Source organism: Eumetopias jubatus, unplaced genomic scaffold (genome assembly GCF_037043125.1).
Source record: "Eumetopias jubatus isolate StellerSeaLion01/CBP00866 unplaced genomic scaffold, mEumJub1_p1.0 scaffold_13, whole genome shotgun sequence".
In the NCBI taxonomy this organism is placed as follows: Eukaryota; Metazoa; Chordata; class Mammalia; order Carnivora; family Otariidae; genus Eumetopias; species Eumetopias jubatus.
Genome location: NW_028274819.1, coordinates 104742239 through 104767381, shown reverse-complemented (window position 1 = coordinate 104767381; position 25143 = coordinate 104742239). Strand labels below are relative to the sequence as shown.

The 25143-nt window shown below is 39.3% G+C and overlaps 2 protein-coding genes and 1 long non-coding RNA gene across 10 annotated transcripts in view; 2 read left to right on the top strand and 1 right to left on the bottom strand.

Moving 5' to 3' along the window:
* BCO2 (beta-carotene oxygenase 2) overlaps positions 1 to 15925 on the top strand; it is a 73377-nt gene extending 57452 nt beyond the window's left edge. The window contains exons 9-12 of the mRNA XM_088018010.1: positions 11756 to 11893; positions 13383 to 13565; positions 14260 to 14370; positions 15668 to 15925. Coding sequence (XP_087874136.1) covers positions 11756 to 11893; positions 13383 to 13565; positions 14260 to 14370; positions 15668 to 15781 — 546 coding nt within the window. The 3' untranslated portion in view covers positions 15782 to 15925. The remainder of the gene's footprint in view (positions 1 to 11755; positions 11894 to 13382; positions 13566 to 14259; positions 14371 to 15667) is intronic.
* The window catches only part of LOC148162694 (uncharacterized), a 51255-nt gene extending 32010 nt beyond the window's left edge, over positions 1 to 19245 (bottom strand). Inside the window, exon 1 of the long non-coding RNA XR_015766685.1 lies at positions 18974 to 19245. This is a non-coding gene — a long non-coding RNA (uncharacterized LOC148162694). The remainder of the gene's footprint in view (positions 1 to 18973) is intronic.
* Positions 18194 to 25143, top strand: part of PTS (6-pyruvoyltetrahydropterin synthase) — a 100138-nt gene continuing 93188 nt past the window's right edge. For 7 of the 8 annotated variants that reach the window (XR_015766683.1, XR_015766682.1, XR_015766681.1 and 4 more), the window contains exons 1-3: positions 18194 to 19277; positions 22535 to 22591; positions 25069 to 25139. Coding sequence is in view for 4 of the 8 variants with exons in the window: in XM_088018012.1 (XP_087874138.1) it covers positions 18948 to 19277; positions 22535 to 22591; positions 25069 to 25139 (458 nt within the window). In the remaining 4 variants the exon portion in view is untranslated. Of the gene's footprint in view, positions 19278 to 20805; positions 20886 to 22130; positions 22154 to 22534; positions 22592 to 25068; positions 25140 to 25143 lie in introns of all 8 variants that reach the window. The other variant, XM_028105838.2, reaches the window with a different exon arrangement.

The window sequence follows — 25143 nt, the reverse complement described above, 5'->3', positions numbered from 1 at the left end:
TAAAAGGAAGTGTTCCAGTTCATATCATTTTCCTGATACTGATGAATCCAAGGTAAAATTTTTCCTTTGTATTATGTAATATAAATTGTTTTGAGCTGTAGTTTTGTTTATATTTATTTTTTTAAAAAAAGTTTTTTACAAAGTAGGCTCCATGCCCAGTGTGGAGCTAACGCGGGGCTTGAACTCGTGACCCTGAGATCAAGACCTGAGCTGAGATCAAGAGTTGGTTGCTTAACTGAGTCACCCAGGTGCCCTTGTAGTTTTATTTTTAAATCTTTTTAAAACATTAATTTTAAAGTTACTTATACTTACAAAGCTGACCTATATTTGTATGATAGGTCTTGATATCTGTAGGATAAGTCCATTAGCCCTCTTCTTTTTTAAGATTGCCTGGGTTTGGGGCACCTGGGTGGCTCATTCCATTAAGCATCTGACTCTTGGTTTTGGCTGGAGTCATGATCTCATGGGTTGTTGGATCTAGCCCTTCATCAGGCTCCATGAGAGCCCGCTTGAAGATTCTCTCCTTCTGTCCCTAGTCCCGCTTGCATGCACTCTCTCTCTCTCTAAAATGAGTAAATAAATCTTTTAAAAAAATTGCTTGGGTTTCTCTTGGCCTTTATGCATTTCCATAAATTTTAGAATCAACTTGTCAGTTTTACAAATTAAAAAAAAACCTGATTGAGATCATGTTGCAACTATAGATCAATTTGGAGATAATTGATATCTTTACTACAGTAAGAAATATTAAGTCTTCAATCCATGAACATGGAATATCATTCCATTCATTTGAGTCTTTTGAAGTTTCCCTCAGTAATGTCTATAGTTTTCAGTGTCAGGATATTACATAGCTTTTGTTAAACTTATCCCTAGGCATTAAATGTGTTTTGAAACTATTGTAAATTGTATCTTTTAAACTTTCATTTTCTGTTTTTGCTGGTATATAGAAATGCAATTGATTTTGTATATTTATGTCATATTTAGAGACCTTGCTAAATTCACTTATTAGGGTTTAAATAGTTGAACTGTAGGTTATTTTCAATTTTCTATGTATATAATCATGTTATCTGAAATAGTGACAATTTTCATTTCTTTCCAGTACTTATATACCTTTTATTTCTTTTTCTTGCCTTATTATACTAGTTAGGACCTCAAATTGAAAAGAAGTGATGATAGCAGTAATAATTTTCCCCATCTCATTTAGAAAATGTTTAATAATCCACCATTAAGTATGAAATTGCTATAAGTATTTTTGTAGATACCTTTATCAAATTATCTTAGTGGCGCTTTTGATGAATAAGCATGTTCCAATATATCAGTTTTTTTCTTTATGAGTAATACATTGTACATCCTGTTTCAGACATCTTCCCATCATAAGGTCATGTAAATATTGTCCCATATTACCTCTAGAAGAATTTTTAATTCTGAAAATTAAGTACCCATATATGTATTGTTCTGTTTCTGGACTCTATATTCTGTTCCATTGGTCTCCTTATGTATTCTTGTGCCAGTATCCCATTGTTCTGATTACTGTCACTGTATAAAAAATCTTGATGTTTGGCAGATCAGGTCCTCCTAATTTTTTCTTCTATAATAAGTGTCATGGCCATTCCCTGGCCTTCTACATTTTGGAATAAATTTTAGAATCAGCTTGTAAGTTTCTACACACACACAAAAATAAAAACAAAAAACCTGTTAGATTTTAATTGCATTTGCACTGAATCTACATATTAATTTGAGGGAAGATTAACATCTTTACATGATGTTGATTCTTCCAGTATATGAACACAATATATCTTTCCATTTATCATTTCTTTAAAGTGTTTTATAGCTGTCTGGGTATACATTTTATACACCTTTTGGATTATAAAAAAGATTATTAAATTATTAGATTTACTTCTGGTAAGTTATATATATGTAAGAATATATATATACATATACATATATATATATTTTTTTTTTTTGAGAGAGAGAGAGAGAGAGAGCGCATGGGTTGGGGGAGGGACAAAGGAGAGGGAGAGAGAGAATCTTAGCAGGCTCCATGCTCAGTGCAGGGCCCAAGATGGGGCTTGATCTCATGACCCTGAGATCATGACCTGAGCTGAGATCAAGAATTGGACACTTAACTGACTCAGCCACTCAGGTGCCCCAGGTATTTGATATTATTTTATTATTTTTTTTTAAAGATTTATTTGAGAGAGAGAGAGCATGAGTGGGGGCAGAGACAGTGGGAGAGGGAGAAGGAGAAGCAGACTCCCCACTGAGCAAGGAGCCCGACATAGTGCTCGATCCCAGGACCCTGAGATCATGACCTTAGCTGAAGGCAGAAGCTTGAATGACTGAGCTACCCAGGTGCCCCTTGATATTATTTTATATTAATTTAAATGTTATTTACTTTCTCTTTCATTTATGTTAATACTGCTGTATGGCGATATGATTGATTTTTATTTATTGATCTTGTATTCAGTAATGAATACAGTAATTCAGTAATTCTAAAAATTTATAGATTCTTTAGATTTTGTACATCTACAATCATATCTTATGCAAGTAATGATGGTTTTCTTTTCTTCCTTTCCAAACTAGTTATTGGTTTTCTTTTTCTTGCCTTACTTCACTGGATCTCCAGTACAGTGTAGAGTAAGTAGTGATGGTTGACATCCTTATCTGGTACCTAATCTGAGAGGAAAAGTTTTCAACATGTTACTATTAAGTATGCTGTTTGTTATAGATTTAAACAAACAAACTAGTAGACTTTGTTTTTTAGAGAAGTTTTAAGTTGAAAGAAAAATCAAGCAGAACATACAGAAACTCCCATGTATATTCCCCTCCTCCTTATCTCCCCAGGTTTCCCTATTATTATTACCTTGCTTTGGTATGGTATATTTGTACAGTTGATGAACCAATATTCATATATTATTACTAACTAAAGTCCATGATTTACATTAGGTTTCACTCTTTGTGTTGTACAATTCAATGGGTTTTGACAAATGCATAAGGTCATGTATCCATCATTATATATAGTACCATAAAGAATAGTTTCCCTGCCCTAAAAATACCATGTTCCACCTATTCTTCCCTCCCCACCTCCCTCAACACCTGGCAACTAGTAATCTTTTTACTGTCAATATAGTTTTTCCTTTTCCAAGATGTCATATAATTGGACTCCTAGACTATGTAGCTTCTTCAGACTGGCCCCCCCTTTTTTAAACATTATTTATTTGAGAGAGAGAGAACGAGTGGGGAGAGGGGCAGAGGGAAAGAGAGAAGCGGACTCGCTGATGAGCAGGGAGCCTGATGAGGGGCTTGATCCCAGGACACTGAGATCATTGCCTGAGCCAAAGACAGAGGCTTAGTCAACTGAGCCACCCAGGCGCACCTCAGACTGGCTTTTTTCACTTAGTAATATGCGTTTAAGGTTTCTCCATGTCTTTTGGTGGCTTGATAGCTCATTTTTTTCATCACTGAATAATATTCTATTGTATATATGTAACACAGTTTGTTTATCCTTTCATTTATTGGAGGATATCTTGGTTGCTTTCAGTTTTTGGTAAATATAAATAAAACTACTGTAAACATTTGTGGGCAGGTTTTGTGTGGACATAAGTTATTGATAGATTTTTCTTTAAAGATTTTATTTATTAGAGAGAGAGAGAGAGAGAACGAGAGTGCACACAAGCAGGGAGAGCGGCAGGCAGAGGGAGAAGCAGGCTCCCGTTGAGCAATGAGCCCCATGCTGGACTCAATCCCAGGACACTGGGATCATGACCCGAGCTGAAGGCAGACACTTAACTGACTGAGCCCCCTAGGTGCCCCAGTAGGTTTTTTTTTTTTAATTTTTAAAATTTTTATTTATTTTTAATTTTTTTTTAAGATTTTATTTATTCATTCAAGACACAGAGATAGAGAGAGAGAGAGAGAGCATGAGGAGGGGGGGAGGCAGAGGGAGAAGCAGGCTCCCTGATGAGCCAGGAGCAGGATGTGGGGCTTGATCCCAGGACGCTGGGATCATGACCTGAGATGAAGGCAGACGCTTAACTACTGAGCCACCTAGGTGCCCCTAGATTTTTTTTTAAAGATGAGTTTTGCTTGCTTAGGAAAACTCCCTTTTACTTATAGTTTACTAAGAATTTCTATCATGGATGGATGTTGGATTATATTTATTATTTTTTTCTGTATTATTGAGATAATCACATGACTTATCCTTTATGTCATCAATGTGGTGAAGTATACTGATTAATTTAAGAAATGGTTATAATACCTATTTATTGATTTTTGAATGTGAACCTTAACCTTTCATTCCTGAACCAAATACCAACTGGTTGCAATGTATTTTTCTTTTAATATTGTTAGATTTACTGTATTAATATTTTGTTTAGGGTATTTTTGCATGTCTTTTCTGAATAAAATTGGCCTATAATTTTTCTTTCTTATAATGTCCTTGTTAAATTTTGGTATTAAGGCTTTGCTGATCTCATACAGTGAGTTGGAAATTGTTCTCTCTTCTCTGCAGAATGTGTAAGATTGGCATTATTTCTTAAATGTTTGAAATAATTCAAGAAGTAAGCCATCTGGTCCTGCAAATTTCCTTATAGTTAGATCTTAAATTATGAATTCTTTTTTTTTTTTTTTTAGATTTTATTTATTTATTTGACAGAGAGAGCGAGAGAGCACAAGCACGGGGAGCAGCAGAGGGAGAAGGAGAAGCAAGCTCTCTGCTCAATAGGGAGCCTGCTGTGGGGCTCAATTCCAGGACCCTGGGACCATGACCTGAGCCAAAGGCAGATGCTTAACCAACTGAACCACCCAGGCACCCCTTAAATTATGAATTCTGTTTCTTTACTAGTATAGGACTATTCTGATTTTCTATTTCTTATTGTATCAAATTGGGTAAATTGGGGTTTTCTAGAAATTTAGCCATGTCATCTAAAATTTCAAGTATATTTACCTGATGTTATTCATAATATCATTCTGTGTTTTTAAAAAATGTACCTAGGGTTAATTGATACCACCTGTTTTTATTCCTGATATGGTTATTTTTTCCTGTCTTTTTTGTTCATTTGCTTAAGCTTGCCAGGGTCTTAGCAATTTAATGAAGCTTTTAAAAAAGGACTGTCTTTTGGCTTTGTTGATCCTCTTTAATGTGTGTTTTCCATTTCATCAATTTTTGTTCTTATTTTTATTATTTCCTTTTCTACTTTCTTTTTCAAGTTTTTATTTAAATTCTAGTTAGTTAAAGTGTAATATTAGTTTCAGGAGTAGAATTTAGTGATTCAACACCCAATGCTCATCACAAGTGCACTCCTTAATCCCCAGCCCCTATCCCCCACCCACCTCCCCTCCAGCAGCCCTCAGTGTGTTCTCTATAGTTAAGAGTCTGTTTTATGGTTTGCCCCTCTCTTTTTTTCTTTTCCCCCTATGTTCATCTGTTTGTTTCTTAAATTCCACATATGAGTGAAACTATGGTATTTGTCTTTCTCTGGCTTTTTCTACTTTCTTTGTGCTTAATGTGCCCTCTTTCTGGGGCGCCTGGGTGGCTCAGTCATTAAGCGTCTGCCTTCAGCTCAGGTCATGATCCCAGGGTCCTGGGATCCAGCTGGCATCAGGCTCCCTGCTTGGTGGGAAGCCTGCTTCTCCCTCTCCCACTCGCCCTGCTTGTGTTCCTGCTCTCGCTGTCTGTGTCTCTGTCAAATAAACAAAATCTTAAAAAAAAATATGTGCCCTCTTTCTAACTAAGGATATGGATCCTTAGTTTGTTATTTTTCATCCTTTCCCCCACAACATATGTCTTTGAGATGATAAATTTCTCTTTAGCTGCATCCCACAAGTTTTGATATGTTTTATTTTTATTACTTTTCAGTTAAAGAATTTACTCTCATTGAGATGTCTTCTTTCAAATGTGTTTTAAAAATTTCAAATATATTGGGATTTTTCTAGTTATTTTCTGCCATTGATTTCCAGCTTAATTTTGCTATGTTTTTAAATTTATAAAATTTATTGAGATTTGCTTTATGACCCAGAATAAGATCATTTTTAAATGCTTCATGTGAAAAAAAAAAAATCCTAAAAATAAATAAATAAATAAATAAATAAATGCTTCATGTGTATTTAAAATGTATATTCTGAATTTTGGATGTAGTGTTTTGTATATGTCAATTAGGTCATATTTATTTATAATATCCAAATCGTGTCTATTTTTATTAATTGCTGTCTATTATATAAGGCTCTGATATAACATGAGAGGCATATTGAAATCTCTTACTTACACTATAGATTTTTCCGTTTCTTTTTTTATTATGTTTTGTTAATCACCATACATTACATCATTAGTTTTTGATGTAGTGTTCCATGATTCATTGTTTATGTATAACACCCAGTGCTCCATGCAGTACGTGCCCTCCTTAATACCCATCACCAGGCTAACCCATCCCCTCACCCCCCTCCCCTCTAGAACCCTCAGTTTGTTTCTCAGAGTCCATAGTCTCTCATGGTTCGTCTCCCCCTCCGATTTACCCCCCTTTATTCTTCCCCTCCTGCTATCTTCTTCTTCTTCTTCTTCTTCTTCTTCTTCTTTTTTTAACATATAATGTATTATTTGTTTCAGAAGTACAGGTCTGTGATTCAACAGTCTTACACAATTCACAGCGCTCACCATAGCACATACCCTCCCCATCTATCACCCAGCCACCCTTTTTATAGTTATGTTAATTTTATTTAATTTTATTTTTTTAAGTAAACTCTACCCCCGCCATGGGGCTTGAACTCATGACCTACCCCAAGATCAAGAGTCAGATACTCTACCAGCTGAGCTATCCAGACACCCCTATAGTTATGTTAATTTTTACTTTATATATTTTGGTGCTCTGTTATTATGTACATACAAATTTAACTTGTTTTACCTTGATAATTTATTGAATATTTATTTCTGAGTAATGGTTTTTGCCTTAAAGTCTACTTTTTGCTTAGTGTTTGCCTGCTCTAACTTTTCCATTCTTTTACTTTTAATCTTTCTAAATGTGTACCTTGTAAGCAACATATATTTTAAAAATCCATTGTGCTAATTCTTGACTTTTTGGGGGAAGACTTATTTCTTTGAGAGAGGGTGTACATGCATGTGTGTGGCGGGGAGGAGCAAAGGGAGAGAGACAGAATCCTCAAGCAGACTTTCCACTGAGCATGGAGCCTGCAGTGGGGCTCGATCCCAGGATCATGTCCTGAGCCGAAATCAAGAGTCAGTCACTTAACTGACTGAGCCACCCAGGTGCCCTTAATTCTTGACTTTTAATTGAGCATTTAGTTGGAATAATCACCTATATTGAAGCTTAAAAATCCCATGTTACCATTCACTTCCTATTTGTGTCATTGTTCTTTCTCTCTCTTTTTTTGCCTTCTTTGGATTGGTTGAGTATATTTTATCGTTTCCTTTCCATCTCCGCTTCCTCAAACCTCATTCCACCTTCTGCCCATTAGCTTGGTATACATCCTTTTAGTGGTTATTTTAGAGATTACAATATGCATTCTTCATTTAACACAATATATTATAAATTGGTTCTTTTAATTCTTTGCAGACAATGCAAGAACTCTGGACACTTTACTCCCAATTTATACACTACTGTTGTTGTATATTTTAGTTTTCTCTCTATTAAACCCTACAAGGCATTATTACTAATGTTGCTTTATGTAATCATAGTCCCCAATACTACCCATTTACTCACATCTGTACCTTTCAGTTGCTCTTAATTCCTCCCTGTCTCTCTGAACTTCCATGTGGAATCATTTTCTTCCTGACAAAAAAACATCTTTTAGTATTTCCTTTGGTTGAGATATGCTGGTGATGAAATCTATATTTTTGCCTGTAAAAAAAGTCTTTATTTTACCTTCTTTCTTGAAGGATGTTTTCATTGGATAAAGAAATCTAGGTTGTTATTTTCTTTTGACAGTCTAAAGATATTTGATTGTATTCTGATTTCTGTTGAGAAATCAGTAGTCTAAGCTTTGCTCCTTTGAAGTTGATCATTTTTCCTCCTCTGATTTTAAAATCTTCTCTTTGATTTTCTGTAGTTAGTCCTATAATACCTCTCAATATGGTTTTCTTTTTATTTATTTTATGTGCGTGTTTTTAGGGATACTTGAATCTATGGTTCAATGTCTTTCAGCAGTTTTTGAAAAATGTCACTTATTATTTCTTCAAATGTTGCATTTGGTAAATCCTTTCTCTTCTGGCTGGGACCACAGTACACATATGTCACTCCTTTTCACTCTGTCCATCTGTTGCTTATGTTCTGTTTAGTATTTATCATCCTTGTGTCTTTCTAAGCATCTTGTTTTGGATATTTCCTTATCTATATAACAGTTCATTCTTTCTTTAGCTGTGTCTATTCTGCTGTTAAACCTTGCTACTAAATTCTTAAACTCATTGCATTTTTCAGTTCTAGAATTTTAATTTGGTTCTCTTTTATCATTTTTAGTTCTCTGCTACAATGCTCAGTTTAAAAGAATTTCCTCCAACATATTCAGAATACTTAAAGTCTGATAGCTTCTATTATCTGGATCCCTTGTGGCTCTGTTTCTGTTGTTATCTTGTTTTGTTTTGTTTTTTGATCATACTCTCTTGTCTTATGCACTTGCTAATTTTTATTGTGTACAGAATATTGTGTTTGAAAATTTGTAGAGATATTTTGAGATCCAGGATGATATTATGCTCCTCCAGAGAAAATTTTTTTTTGCTTTTGGCAGATTGCTAGGGTATATGTTCAGTTCCAGATATTCTTAAATCTAGTTATAGGGGTTGAGATATTTTGAAGCAGGTACAGTCCCTGAAAGAGCTGGACTATTTCTTGTTTATTCTTACTCTTAGGTGCTGACCTAAGGGGTCCTGACCCAAAGAACTAGGGGTTTATCAGGGCTTCTCCTTTTTGGCAGTCATTGAACTCCACATTTTGTCCCTCTAGTTCCTCAAAACTATCAAAATCTCTACTCACTAGGGTCAAGTGGTGGGGGAGTTGGTGTGGCTATATCTTTAAAAATAGGTAGCATGAAGGATCTTCGTGGTGATTTTATATCTTGAATGTGGTGGTGATCACATGAATTTACACATGATAAAATTGCATGGAACTAAATACACACACACACACACACACACATACATGAGGGCATGTTGAACTGGTGAAATCTGAATAAAGTTGGTGGATTATATCAATGTAAATTTTCCAGCTGTGATATTGTATTGTAGTTATGCAAGACGTTATCATTGGTGAATCTGGATGAAGGATACATGTCATCTCTCTGCATTATTTCTTTTTTTATGTGATAAAATATACATAACATAAAATTTACCATTTTAACCGTTTTTAGGTGTTCAGTGGCATGAGTACATGAACACTGTTGGGCAGCCATACCCATTGTCCATTTCCAGATTTTTTCATCATCCCTAACAGAAACTCTACCCATTAAATAACAAGTCTCTATTCCCCCTCTCTCCAGCCTTTGGGAGCCTCTATTCTACATTCTGTTTCTATGCATTTGCCTACTCTGGGTACCTAATATAAGTGGAAGCAAACAAGATTTATTTTTTGTGTGTTTGGCTTATTTTATTTAGCATAATCCTTTCGAGGGTCATCCATGTTTTAATATGTATCAGAATCTCATTTCTGTTAAAAGTTAAATATTTCCTTTTATGTCTATACTACATTTTGTTTATTCATCTGTTGGTGGACATTTGGGTTGTTTTTTTACCTTTCGGCTATTGTGAATAATGCTGTCATGAACATTGGCATACAGATACCTATTTGAGTCCCTGATTTAAATTCTTTTTGTTTATACCTGGAAGTAGAATTGCCAGATCCTATGATAATTCTATATCTAACTGTTTGAGGAACTGCCAGACTGTTGTCCACAGCAGCTGCACCATGCACAGGGGTCCAATTTCTCCACAATCTCACCAGCACCTGTTATTTTCTGTTTTTGATTTTGTTTTTTTTTTCATTTTTTTGACAATAGTCACCCTAGTGGGTGTGAAGTAGTATCTCATTGTGGTTTTGATTTATATTTCCCTAAGGACTAATGGTGTTGAGCATCTTTTCATGTACTTATTGGCCATTTGTATATTTTTGGCAAAATGTTTATTCTAGTTTCTTGCCCATTTTTTAATCAATTGTTTATTTTTCTGGATTATTTCATGCCAATCTGCAGTGATCTGAAGATTAAAAACTTTAATAAAAAAATTCTTTCATTTTCTCAGCCTTTCAGCTGCCTTTTCCTAGAAGCAGCTAATATGAGGGAACAAGTTGCCCCCAGTATCTTGTTTACCTGTGGGTTTCCTTCTCCCTCCACATCTCTGCCATATTGATCTTCACTGCCTTTTTAGCCCACCAGTGCCTTCGCACAGTTGTTTTAAACATCTTGTCCAGCTTCTTTAGCTGTTCTCAGTGGGACAGCTGGTCCACATGACCTAATTCACCATTACTGGAAGTCTCTTTTTGTTCAGCTATGGTTTTGCAAAAAAAAAAAATGTTTAAATAAATTTAAAAGTAGTTTAAAAAATCTCTTTGTAAAGCTTAAAAATAGCACGAAATCTTTACTTGGTAAAAATATTTCTTTGTGAGGTGGAGATGATACGGACCAGGTGTATGAGGGGAAATGGCACAGTTTGCGCTCCATTTTACAGTATTTCAAGAGAAGAAAATGTGCTTAAAGCATTCTCATTGTCAGAAAAAAAATACACGTATTTTGTTAGAGTCTCCTGCTTAAACATGATCTCTACAGGGAGGTTGTGTTGGGGGTTCCCAAAGCTACCCTTGGTTTAATGATTCACTAGGAGGGTTCACAGATCTCAGAAAAATCAGCAAATGCAAAGGTTCATGGGATGAAGTCTAGAGAAAACTGCCAGGTGCACCCTTCTAAGTCCTTTCCAGTGGAGTCAGGACACACTTGATTTCTCTAGCAACTTGTTGTGACAGTGTGTGTGAAATGTTGTATGCCAGGGAAGCTGGTTGTCCAGGGTTTTGTTGGGAATCAGCACATAGGCACAAAGTCCCTATACACCCTTGGTTAGCAAAGCTCCATACGCCCAACAAGGAAGCAAGGCGTTCATTATAAATCACATTGTCAGCATAAATTGTCTCGACAAACTAGTACAGTGTGTACAGTTTGTCTAGTAGAGTACTAGACAAACTAGTACTCAAGACCTCAGGCATGCAGAACCACTCTTGTCAGACAGAACATTCCAAGAGCTCAGTTTCCAGGTGCCAGCCAGGAACCAGTCATGAAAACAGACCTTTCTTGAGAATGTGCCAGGTTTGAGCAACCGAGGCCTACTAAAAGTTAATGCTTTTCCACGCAGAGGCCTATTCTGACTAAACATGAAGAAGGAAGCACCCTCTTACTCTCTAGGCTCTCACCCTACAGTATGTTTCTTAATGGCACTTATCACTATCAGACCTTGGGCTATCTAATCGTTTATTTGACACTAATTCAATAACATGTATTTTAATTCTTATTTATTATCATCTTTTCTCCACTAGAATATGATGTTCCATGAGGCCAGAGACTTTGTTCACTGTTGCATTCCCAGTGTCTAAAACAGTGCTTTGCCTATAGTAGGTACTTAACAGATATTTGTGGAATAAATGAATGAATGAAAAATACCACTTATGCAATTACTTAGGAATGCCAATAAAGCTGACTGGGTATAAATTATTGGGACATGCTGTTATCCCATGAATGACATTTTCTCCTCTGTTTCTTTGTCTCTCCTGAACAGGTCTATAATTCAGTAGGCAGATCTTTCCCTCGAAGGTTTGTTTTGCCTTTACATGTCAGTTTGAATGACCCCGAAGGAGAGAACCTCAGCCCATTGTCTTATTCTTCAGCCAGTGCTGTGAAACAAGCTGATGGAAAGGTATGCTATGAAAGGACATTAGACAAAGACTTTGATTTTTAGTCATGTTACTTTATTCCTTGGCTATTCTCCACAATGTTTTGTGCCTAATAAGTCTGATAACTTTCAGCTGAGCAGGGTAAGGTCACAAGAACTGCAGAATTCTATCCTTTTTGTGTTTTGAAACAGATAGGCGCAGTTTTCTAATGGTTGTGAAACGTCTAAGTATTTGAGATTTAATGGTCATCTCCACCTTTTAGATAATTTGCACTTACCATGTTACTGTTTAGCTGTCAGTGTTTTAGCTTTAGTAGAATAAAAAGCCCACTTCCACCTCTTATGCCATTTGAGAGCTTCATCACAAAACCTGGTTTTTTTTTTTTTTTTTTGAGAAAGAGAGAGAGAGAGAGTGCTTGTGTAAGTGGGGGGAGGGTGCAGAGGGAATCTTTTTTTTTTTTAAAAATTAACATATACTGTATTATTAGTTTCAGAGGTAAAGTTCAGTGACTCATCTGTTGCATATACAACACCCAGTGCTCATTACATCATGTGCCCTCCTTAATGCCCATTACCCAGTTACCCCACCCCCCCACCCATCTCCCCTCCAGCAACCTTGTTTGTTCCCTATAGTTAAGAGACTCATGGTTTGTCTCCCTCTCTGATTTCATCTTATTTTATTTTTCTTTCCCTTCCCCTATGATCCTCTGTTTTGTTTCTTAAATTCCACATATGAGTGAAATCATATGATAATTGTCTTTGTCTGGCTGACTTATTTCATTTAGCCTAATGCCCTCTAGTTCTATCCAAGTCATTGCAAATGGCAAGATTTCATTCTTTTTGATGGCTGAGTAATATTCCCCCGTGTGTGTGTGTGTGTGTGTGTGTGTGTGTGTGTGTGTGTGTGTGTGTGTGAGTATACACTACATCTTCTTTATCCATTCATCCATTCACCTGTTGATGGACATCTGGGCTCTTTCCATATTTTGGCTATTATGGACATTGCTGCTATAAACATTGGGGTGCAGATGCCCCTTTGAATCACTATGTTTGTATCCTTTGGATAAATACCTAGCAGTGCAATTGCTGGGTTGTAGGGTAAGCTCTATTTTTAACTTTTTGAGGAAATTCCATACTGTTTTTTAGAGTGGTTGTACCAGTTTGCATTCCCACCAACAGTGTAAGAGGGTTCCCCTTGGAGAGAGAGAATCTTAAGCAGGCTCCACACTCATTGCAGAGCCTGACACGGGGTTCCGTCTCACAACCCTGAGATCATGACCGGAGCCAAAATCAAGAGTCAGATGCTTAACTGACTGGGCCACCCAGGTGCCCCCAAACCTGATCATCTTTTATGCATATATACATATGATGGAAGAGGAATAATGGAAAAAATGACTCAGAGTCTCAGTTCCCAAGCCCTGTCACAAACTCCTAGCACCCTCACTGACCTACACTGAATAAAATAAGTGTGAAAGTAAGCAATTACTGCATATCTTTTTGGAACCTCTTTTAGATTTGGTGCTCTTATGAAAATCTACATCCTGAGGATCTAGAGGAGGAAGGAGGTGTTGAATTTCCCCAGATCAACTATGGCCAATTCAGTGGCAAAAAGTATCGTTTCTTCTATGGTTGTGGCTTTCGGCATTTGGTGGGGGATTCTCTGATCAAGGTTGATGTGGTGAATAAGACACTGAAGGTAATGAAAATCTTTTTCCCTTTCTGAACTCTTTTTTAAAAAATATTTTATTTGAGAGAGACAGAGAGCATGAGCAGGCTGGGGAGGGGCAGAGGACAGGGAGAAGCAGACTCCCCACTGAGCAGAGAGCCCTTTGCTGGGCTTGATCCCAGAACCCTGAGATCGTGACCTGAGCCTGAGGCAGATGCTTAACCGACTGAGCCGCCCAGGTGCCCCTCCCTTTCTGAACTCTTAAATGACCTGTTCTGTACTTTGAATTAGTTTCTGTTTTGTTAAAGTAGCTCTTTAGATCCTTTAATATTTAGGCAGTTCAGCCATTTACTTTTATTAAGTTTGAGAACCGTGCTATCACCTAGGCTAGGGGTATATTCTGTCTAGGGAATCTTAAATGAATCACAAGCCCAGAAAAAGAAGTCTCTGCATGATCTTATTTTTAGACAAATAATGGGGTTCAGGTTGTTGGGACACTTATATTTCAGGTTGATGGGAAATTGTACAAATTGTGTTTGATGATGATGGAGTCTGCAGGTGCAAAATCACCCTGCACCCTGCCCATTCAACTCAGTGAGCCTGATTCTTTTACTCTTGGAATATTGTATTAGACAGCCAAATTCATGCTGGGAGTGACAAAAGCTATAGAAGGCTTCTTGCTCATAACTAGCCTTCTATCAAATACTTTTTTTGGGACTTCTAGATTTGGAGAGAAGATGGCTTTTACCCCTCAGAACCAGTGTTTGTTCCAGCACCAGGAACCAGTGAAGAAGATGGTGGGGTTATTCTCTCTGCAGTGATCACCCCTGACCAGGTAGATGTATCTCCTCATCACTAGTCAAAAAGAGAAGTAGCAATGAGCCTTTTGAGGATTATATTCAGTGATGCTATCAGTAGTTTTTGATTCCAATACAGCACTTTCTCCCTCTTCTTCCTCTCCTCATATGTACATGCCCTTTTATCATAATCCACGCCTTATTATTACTTGAACGTTCTATTTATAGAATCATCCTCATAATTTGCATTTGCATAGGAATTCATTTACAAATGACTTTCACACATGTCACCTTAGTTACTCATCAGAACAGCTTTGTTGGATACCATTTTACGCACGTGGAATTTGTAACTTAGAGAAGTTGAGAGAGCTTGTGTCAGATCTTACAGTAGTAAAGCCCGTGTTTAAATCTGTCTTCTGATGTCTAGTCTGATGTTCATGCCACCAACTGTGCTGCCAGTTTCATCCGAGTGCCCCAAAAGTTTAATGTGGTGAGCCCTAGTGTCTCAATCATGTTGATGTCTTAACTTCTTGTCTAAAGCAGTCTTGTGGCAAATAGGTTGAGTACCAGCTTTGACCAGTTATTAGTGGGTGCCTGGGTTGTAGGATTCTGAGGCTTTTTATTTTATTTTATTTTATTTTATTTTATTTTATTTTATTTTATTTTATTTTTAAAAGATTTTATTTATTTGACAGAGAGAGACACAGCGAGAGAGGGAACACAAGCAGGGGGAGTGGGAGAGGGAGAAGCAGGCTTCCCGCTGAGCAGGGAGCGCGATGCGGGGCTCCATCCCAGGACCATGGGATCATGACCTGAGCTGAAGGCAGGTGCTTAACGACTGAGCCACCCAGGCGTCGCCTGAGGCTTTTTAAGGGTTTGGTGAGAAAAGTGCCGTGATCGATTACTAATATCTGCCATAGGCTTAGGAGGACTTTGTCCTCATATCATGTACTTGCCACTCCTGTAATTACACCAGGGCAAATATCAATCTGCCTTGTAATGCTACCCTTTGTACAGCTCCAAAGTAACACAAAATGGAAACATTTCTAATTTGGAAGAAAAAATTTCTGTCTCCTAGGAGATTGGAAAGGGGCAGGTAACAAGATCCTTAAACTCCAAGAGATCCTCTGAAGGTAATTGATATAAACAACTTAATTTCTTCACTCTAGGTATGAACTTCTTCAGCCATAATGTCCTTCTCAGGCTCGTTCAGTCATTCAGCAAACATTTAGTGAATGGATGGATAGTCAAGGCACTGTGCTAGGTGCTGAGGATAGATAGGAAGATGCATAAGACATTATCAAAAGAATTTTCAGTATTGTCTTTCTGTTCTAGAATGAAAACAATTTTCTCCTAGTCTTGGATGCCAAGAACTTTGAAGAACTGGGCCGAGCAGAAGTACCTGTGCAAATGTCTTATGGGTTCCATGGCACCTTTGTGACCATCTGATGGAGCAACTCGAAACACTTGGAAACTAGCTTTAAAATGAACATGCTCTGTACAAAAGGGAGCACAAAAAGGGCACCTTCCCTTCCAAACCACAGACACCTGGTTTTAAAATTTCTATTAAAAACAGAATTCTTGAGATAATAATGGTTTTATAATTTTTTAGAGCTCTTTCTTAAAAACTTTAAACAAGTGTTGATACAACCTTTTGAAGAGAGTTTTAAATTTATATTTACTAGATAGATCTTCTTCTAGATAATAAACGTACGTAAAAGAAAAAGTAGAGCTGCGTCATTACCACCACCAGATAGGGTGAGTGACAGAGGTTCTCACACTTGAGAGAAAAAATACAAATAATCGTAGATAGTAAAATATGAACATAGCTCTAAAAAGCACCTCGTTTTTTCCCGTCACAGCCTCCCTGTTAGCATGGGTTCTAGGGCTCACAGAGGACGGGAAGCCAGGTATGTCATGCTTAGAGGCTTTCTTCCAAACTGTTTCCCTGCTGTCTGCAGATGCCACAGCAGTTGAACCACTGACTGCCACCTTCTGCCCTGCCCCCACCTCAGCCTTGGGAGGATGTTGTTTTGAGGGACGTCACTAAAATCAGGCATTTCTTCTAATCTCCAGGTGTATAGTTCTCCAGAAATTGATGAGAAGTCAGTAGTTCTTCATTCAATCGGGCAACAGGTGGCACTGGAGGCCATATAATCTCCATATAATTTAATTTATAATTATATAAATATAAATATATATTTATATTATATATAAATATATAAATTTATAATAAAATAATTTCTAAACCCCCTCTCTCACCCCCAGTTTTACTAACAGCCCAAATCCCGCTACATCTGTCACTTAAACCATACTCTTGCCAACACCTTCAAGATCTCTTGTTCCCTTTTCCTTCAGTTATACTTCCTCTCTCCACTTAACTCCAGCCTGGGGCCAGTTAAATTGTCCTCGCTCCCTCTGCATGTTGAATGTTGCTGGGGAAGCCTCCTAGATGTGTAGTTTGGGGCAACTGTGAAGTCATGGTTCATGCACACCCCTGGACCAGCATAGCCAGTTTCTTCCCAGTTATCCTCAGGAGTTATTACAGACATCATAAACCTTGTCCTTTTCAGTGAAGGGTTCCCACAGGTACAAAAATGCCACAGGTAATGGTTTATATTGTGGCAATAAAGTGAAAGTTCTAAGTTTTGTGTCTGGCTTGATGAAACACAAAACCAAACCAGCAGGTACCAGAATGATGAGAAGATGCCTAAGTACAGCTAAGACAGCAGATGTGGGAGCTTCAAGGCTGAAGTCATTGTAAGAGAATGTAAATATATCTCACAGAAATCCTCAAAAAGGCATTGTACTCCCCCACACAAGACATGGAGGATTGTTTTAGATCTTATCCGGATCTAAAGGGTGGAGGAGATTCTAGCTGACTTCTGTGAAGTATGCAAAGCTGATAACGTCTTTCCTCTATAAATTCCATCCTAATCACAGGGAGTGAAGTTCAAACATATAAAGGTTAGTGGTACAATCATAAGATTTTGACCCAAGGATGCCCAAATTCTTCTGTGGCTCTGGCATCTATGAGGTTCTTGAAGGCGAAGACAAAAAAGGATCTATGACATTTTGTAATATGCCTATGCCTGGTAATCTAGTGCAGAGAGTTCTGGTAAAATTGAATGAGCATATGACTAAGTTTAAGCCTAAGCAGGGCCTCTTCCTCTCGCTAAGTCCAGCTCATCACTCAGCAGTGTCCAGAGACTCAAGGAAAGGGAGTATGTGGTGCATAGGGAAGGGGTAAAGGGACTAGGGCTTCCCCCTTGTGACTTTCTCTTAACTAATTACATCTGCAAAGACCCTATTCCAAATAAAGTCATATTTTGAGGTACTGGGGGCTCAACATTAATTTTGGGGGGACATGGTTGAATCCATAACAGGATCACTGAGGGTAAATTTGGTGAGTACCCTTAATAAAAACATTTAGAGAAAGAGCTCTGCAAATGTAATGCCATGTTTTACTAAAGTAATTATAGCAATTTCTCAGAAATTCCTTCGGCTTTGTATTTTGATTCTTAAGACTTCATTCAGAATGAGTCAAGTGTTTTATACCCGATGTGGTCAATGCCCAGGAAATACTGTTTTATTGTAAGTGATCTTGGATGAGTAATTCACTTATCTGGGCCCGTGTTTTCCTATCTGGGAGAGGACTGAACTAGTTCATGTCTGTCTCAGATGTCTCCGAAGTTTATCCTTCTTTGACATTTTTTTACAGCCCAATGGGGAAGAGAATAAAAATATTTGAAAATGCGTTAATGTTTGCTACATGACAATAATTTTTTTTTTAAAGATTTTATTTATTTATTTGACAGGGAGAGACATAGCGAGAGAGGGCACACAAGCAGGAGGAGTGGGAGAGGGAGAAGCAGGCTTCCCTGCGGAGCAGGGACCCCGATGCGGGGCTCGATCCCAGGACGCTGGGATCACGACCTGAGCTGAAGGCAGATACTTAATGACTGAGCCACCCAGGCGCCCCTACATGACAATAATTTCATGCAGAACAGAGTATGTAGCCGGAGACAGGAGACATTTGAGAGAAATCAACATTTGGGGCCCGTATGCCTGCCACTCTCCTGGTTTAATCTATCCTTCCCAGTACCTGGAACACTGCCAGCCTCATGGTTAGCTATTCAGTAAGTATTTAGTGAGGAAATGGTGAAAAGAGGTGACATAATACTGGGAACTGCAAGTAGTGTGGATACTCCTTATAGGTAGGTGTGAGGAAACAAGATCCGTTCACTTTGGAGGTGACAGAGAATCTCTAATGTGTGTGTGTTCACACTGTGATAAATGGCTTCATATGTGTGGATGCTAAGGAAAGCTTGAGAATTTCCCTTAATAAGAAGAATCTTTACAAACAGTCCAAAGGCAGTATCATTTCCGAAAGCCAAGCGCTCCCACGCGTGCCCTGAAATCCCCGCTCCCTTTATGCTGTAAGTGGCTTGGCCCTAGGGCTCATCTCAGAGTAACCAGCCGGTGGAGGTTACTGTAACCAGGGCTTTCTGGAAGGGAGTGGCAGGAGCATCTCAAAGAGGTCCCTCCAGTACCCGAAGTGTGCCCCGGCTGAGCCTAATGGCCCGACTTGGCCTAGGGCTGAGCAGCCAGTATAATGAAAGACACTAAGGTCCTACCCACCTTTTCCGACCCACCGCTGGGAGGTTTGCTTAGCTTATCCCAACTCTGCCATCCAAGAGACTCACAGTGCCGGACGCTTGGCTGCCTCCAGACCAGCGGAGGGAGCCAGTCGCAGCGCGGCGCGGAGAGCGCGTTCCAGGGCGCCGGCAGCACTGCGCAGACGCGGGCCGCGCTGTCGTCCAGCCCCGGCGCCAGCCGAGTGAGGGGGCTCGGCGATGAGCGCGGCGGGAGCCGGCGAGGGCTGTCGCCGCCGGGCGCGGGTGTCCCGCCTCGTCTCCTTCAGCGCGACCCACAGACTCCACAGGTGTGGGGGGGCGCCACAGTGCGGGGGGGGGCGGGGCCCGGGGGCGCGCGCCCCCCCGGCCGCCCCGGCGCCACGGTGACGGGGACAGCTGGAGTCGACCGGAGGAGGCTGTGGGGCGCCGTGGGGCGCGGTGGCAAAACGGAGCCGAGCGGAGGGCACGGCCCTGCGTGCGGAACCCGAAGGCTAAGGTTCTCCCCCCTCGCCCCGGCTCGGTGCCCTGGAGCAGCTTCGGGGGCGCGCACGTTTCCTAGTGGAGCGCCAAGGGTTGCAGTGGCACCCAGAGCAGTTCGCCTGGCCCGGTTGACACAGTGTCAGACATGTGGTGACCTCTCGGCAAGTGTGAGCTGCCGCGAGGTGTCAGGAGCGCTAGCCGCCATCACCAGTACCGCTACAGCAACGCAGGTTTATGCCCTCCTTACCACAGCTGTCACGAACGCAGGCGTTCCCTTTGCAGCCCTGAGAGCAAGGAGCACAGCCGGGATTTGAACCCGGAGCATTCAGGCTGCTTGACTGCACTGAGGAGTTGATGTGGAGGAGAGTTTCGCCTCTCCTTAGCAAGCTCCGCTCTCGGCATGTTTCCCTATCTGTAGAATGAGGATGATAATTTCTAACAAGAGTCATCCATTCCCATTCACTGGGCAGGTATTTGTGACCAGCGTGTCAGGTCTTGTGCTAGGTGGCGGGGATGCAGCAGCGATCAACACGTGCCTGTCCCCACCTTCTGTGCGGAGCGCACGATCTGGCCAATTTTGTGGAGGGTACAGTGGGATAATATTGTGCCAAAGCTTTGTGAACCGTAGCATTCTAAACGTAAGTGGATGAGGGTGGGGGGGGGGGCGGAGAAGAAAGAGAATCTCAAAACGGAAGGGGTGGTATAATAGGACGTTCACACATAGAAGGCCTCATTGAAGATGCCTAGTTGATTGGACACGTATAGACGTAAAAATTCATTAAGAAAATTGTTTCCTGCCCAGAATACAGCTGAGCATTGTAATTTTAAATTTGTACTTAATTTGAATACTGCTGTATGGATTGGTGAAGCCGTCAGTGGGCAATAATTCAGGCATAATAATGCAAGATTGTTAAAGAGGAGACGTAGTAGGTCATCTATTTTTCAGGAGAAATGAGATTTTTAAGCCACTTGAAGACAAGCGTCTTCTTTTGTCATTGTAAGTCCTTGCTTCATTCAAGCCATACCTACCATGTAATGGGTACCCAGTGTCTGTTGAGTTGAAAAATAGAAGGGCCTTGAGCAGATCAGTTGGAATCTTGCTGTGGAACAAGGGTTGTGGACTTTGTTCACGCTCATTTGTACATTACAGTAGCCTAATTAGGGGGCATACACTGGTTCCTGACAGAAAGTGGAATAATGAAATCAAGTTGATTTATGACTCCATTTGGTGAGCTAAGATAATAAATTGTGAAGCTCTTCAAAGACTAGAGCAAATAATAAATGTAGGGAACAGAGAAGGTGTCTGAACTTGTGTCATGTTATTTTATTTTTATTATTTTTTTTTTTTTTGGTTAGCAAATCTCTGAGTAATGAAGAAAACTTGAAACTGTTTGGGAAATGCAACAATCTAAATGGCCATGGGCACAATTATAAAGGTGAGAGAAAAACTGATGAAATTTTAGGTCTTTCAATAAGGATGAAAGTGTGATCAGCAAATATAGTCTAAACGAGTAAGAAACTTTATGGACAAAGCATATTTGAGCCTTGAATGAGAAGTTACATGGAAGTTCAGAATGAAAAAAATCTGTTGCCTTGGTTGGATGTGTCTTAAATTTTGCCTTGCAAATATCTGCTCTGTTAGAGATAACAAATGGTTTAAACAATTTTTTTTTTGCCTTGGCGTTAGTATGCATAATGAGGTTCTTTTGGCACCTGCTTCCTTCTAATTAGGTATTTCTGAGGCTAATGTTAAAATTAGATCGTATTAGAAACATTAGATTGTATTCTTTGAGTAAATAATGACTGACAAAAGGGAGATATTGACTAGGAATGTGCTGTATGCTGGGAAAATAGGTTGTGTCTAAAACTGCCTGCAGTGTTCCAAGAAAATAATGTATGTGAGTGTAGGAGACTTGATTCTTTGAGATAAAGCTGATATCTCAAAAAACAGCCCTGTGAGCATAGAGTATCAACAGCATATAGTTGGGTAGAGTAAAAAGATTCAAAAGGTGCTAAAAGATCAGAATTTCTAGTTTAGTTACCACCTCTTACTTGATCTATGATATTTGTCACTTTTAGTTTGCTCACTTATCACATAATACCTAATGGTGTTTGTACAGAGCTGAAAAATATATATAAAAGTCACTAATTTGTAAAACACTCTGGTCATCATTTTTCAAATGCTTATACAAGCAGTTCTTTAATTTACAAAATATTACCATAAACTGTATGTGTTTGTGTGATTATAGGGATCAGAGTTTTAGGCCCAGTAGTGGTTTTGCTTGCTGAGAAAGGTGCTGCCCAGCATTGGGCCAACTTGGTGTGTAGCTGGATGTCTTCCTGTACATTCTACTTTTTCAGGCAGTGATCGAGCAGCATCTCAATCCTACCTAGTGGACATTCCTACTTAGTGCATCAACATCATAAGCTGAATGTACACCCTTTCTGGCTCTGGCTGGGATCCTCTGCTTAGCCAAAGCTCCTGCTGAGCTTCTCTGTCTTGGCCAAGTCTTGCTTTGGTTGAGAAAAAGATCTTAACTAAAAGAACAGCTGTTTGAGGGAAAATATGAATAGAGCTTTGCAGGATAGAGACCTAACAATTTATGTTGTTAACTTGTGCTTGGGTGTTATCTGTTGAAAGTCATGTGGTTTTTTTTGGTGTTCTGTTTTCTTTCCCATAGTTGTGGTGACGGTGCATGGAGAGGTACGTGCTGAAAAGATCTGTGTGATTTGTCCAGATTGCTGGGCCCTCTCAGCCAACATGATGGATTCTGTGTTGAAAAATTCTGTTCAAATCAATATTGCTTCGTTGTTGTCCTTTGTGTATGGTGAGCTGCTGCCATTCTAGGCCTTTCCTCTCCCAAAGGGTTATCTTTAATCTGCTCTATGTGGACAGGTAGAAGAGCAGTACCATGAAAGGGGTTCCTGGAGCACCTGGTGTTTCCATAATGAGATCGATGAGTGTCCTGGGGATGAAGGCAGACATGGGCACGATTTCTGCAAATTGTACAGCCTTTAATAATTTAACAGAGGTTTAAATATGAAGAGCATATTATAGTAACATTCACCTTTGTTTATTCTTTAGATTGATCCTGTTACAGGAATGGTTATGAATTTGACTGACCTCAAAGAGTATATGGAGGTAATGTCATGTTGGATGCTTATTACATACTGTCCTCTAAGTGTATTTGGTGGCCCCCTTATCACTTCCCAACCAAGTATCTCCAGAGGTTCCATGACCTTATGAGTGGAATTGGGTGTGGGAGTAAGAAGTAGTTGGAGGAACTACTCTCATGTTTTTCTAAAGGTGTTTGGGTGATTTAAAGGAAATAAGTCACAGTTATATTGCAATGACGGGAATAACCTTAACAGGCTTGTCGTTCTTGTATTTCTTGCTGGTGTATACTGATTTCCTCCATTTAACAGATTCTGCCTTTCTTTCAAGACACAGCTTTCTCCTTGAGGCTTTCTTTTCCTTCTCTGGATTTTCCTTATGCCTTTGGTCATAGATTTTTAACATTACCCTGTGTTATTCACTCTAATTTTATCATAAACTCACTGAGGCAGTTCACCACAGGGATAACACAGAAGAAGGAGTTCAATCAGGGACTTGCTGACTGTATCATTATAGAAATCCTGCATTGTCAGAGACCTTAGAGATTATCTAAACCAACTTCTTCATTCCATAGATTAAGATTGAGAGAGGCGGAACAGTTCACTGACTTGCCTTAGGTTGTGTGGTTAGTCTTTTACAAAGTTGGGAGTGGACTTCCTTCTATCCAGCTTTGTTATTATTCATCATTTTACCTGTTCAGTTCTTCATTTAAACTCTGCTCCTTCCTTTTTTTTTTTTTTTAAGATTTTATTTATTTTATTTAACAGGAGCACGCTCCCTTACAAGCGTGGGAGTGGCAGAGGGAGAAGCAGACTCCCCTGCTGAGCAGGGCTTGATCTCAGAACCCTAGAATCATGACCTGAGCCAAAGGCAGATGCTTAACCGACTGAGCCACCCAGGTGCCCCCTCTGCTCCTTACTCTTGTTCTAGAATCTGACATTTGTCTCATAAAAATGCTATTAATGATCATTACTGCTTCCGAGGTACTTATCATCCATATATTCAGCAAGTTCGCCCGCTCTGCATCAGTCTTCGAGCTAAGTACCAGGAGTACACAGATGAGTGTGACATAGCCCTTACCCACAGAGTGCTCATGTTACTTTTTTAGGAGGCAAACGATAATAAGTGCTCAGTAAGTTTCAGTTGAATAAATGAATAAGAGGGGCGCTTGGGTCACTCGGTTGGGCAACCGACTCTTGATTTCAGCTCAGGTCATGGTCTTGGGTTCCTGGGATCAGCCCCGAATCGGATTCTGTGCTCAGTGGGCAGTCTGCTTCAGGATTCTCTCTCTCCTTCTGCCTCTCCTCCCACGCGTGCATGCATGCTCTCTCTCATAAATAAATAAATCTTCGGAAAAGAAAAGAATAATCAGTGAACAGATAACAGTGTGTTTCAAGTACTTTAGGAACGCTATAAAGACAGGATTTTTGCATTTATTGGGAATGTAAAATATATATACACAGAGTGCTGTACGATACAGGACAAGAGTATAGGAAATATGAGGCGTTCCATGCGTGCGTATGACCACGTGCTAAAGGAGAGGTTCTGTATAGAGAACTCTTCCCCACTTTTTGTACCTGAGGGACACCATGCAGTCCAGTCAGTAACAGTGGCTCATCGTGGCTTATAGAGTAAAGTCAGAGGGGACTGTGGAAGAAGCTTCAAAAGAAAAGTTGGGACTTGAACTGGAATTGAAGAGAAAACAGGTATTTTCTTGATGTCCATGTTGGAACTGCCCTTCATTTGATCTGTTTTAAAGGCTGTTTGGTTTAAGGCTTAACTTTTTTTATATGGTTCTGGTTTTGCTCAAAAAATGATTATTATTATTAATGTACCCTTCTGAGAACCATGCCATTGGGAAATTGTTTCACAAGTGCTTAGATTTTGTACGCTAGCTAAAAGTAAGAAGTGAGAAAGAATAAGGCAATTACTGTTCTTGCCACTGACAAGGGAAAACATTGTTAATATATACACGTATTAGGAAGGAACGGTCTTCACATATTTATATACTTTTTCTCCTAAGAGTCCAAGATCATTCTTAAATTATTCCTCGTAGCAGAAATTTAGAACTACTTACATAATTTCACTCTTAGTCTGCTTTGTAAAATGTAGTACTCACTGGATCCTTGTCCTAATGACATTGTGGTGTTGGGCTGAGGAGAAGACTGTATGGAGAAGTATTTTTGGTAAGTTTATGGACAATTCAAGAAGCGTTAAACTCAGTTCTGAACTGCAATGGCTGGTTACAAGAAAGCTCCAGTGAATTCTGTACTTTTTGGTTTCTTACCTCTTTGCATTTAGTAATGAGGAGAACCAGTCATTATGGAGATCTGGGCCTTGCTTTATTTTTCATCCTTAAGCGTTGCTTTGTGAGACATGGAGTACTTACAAGTACTGAGTTAGCGGCTAACTGATGAGTTATGGTTTAGAGGCAAAGATAGAACACTTTGGAATTTGAGTCCTAAATGGAATGAGTGGTGTTTTTTCCTTTGTTTTATCTATAGGAGGCAATTATGAAGCCCCTTGATCATAAGAATTTGGATCTGGATGTGCCATACTTTGCAGATGTTGTAAGGTGA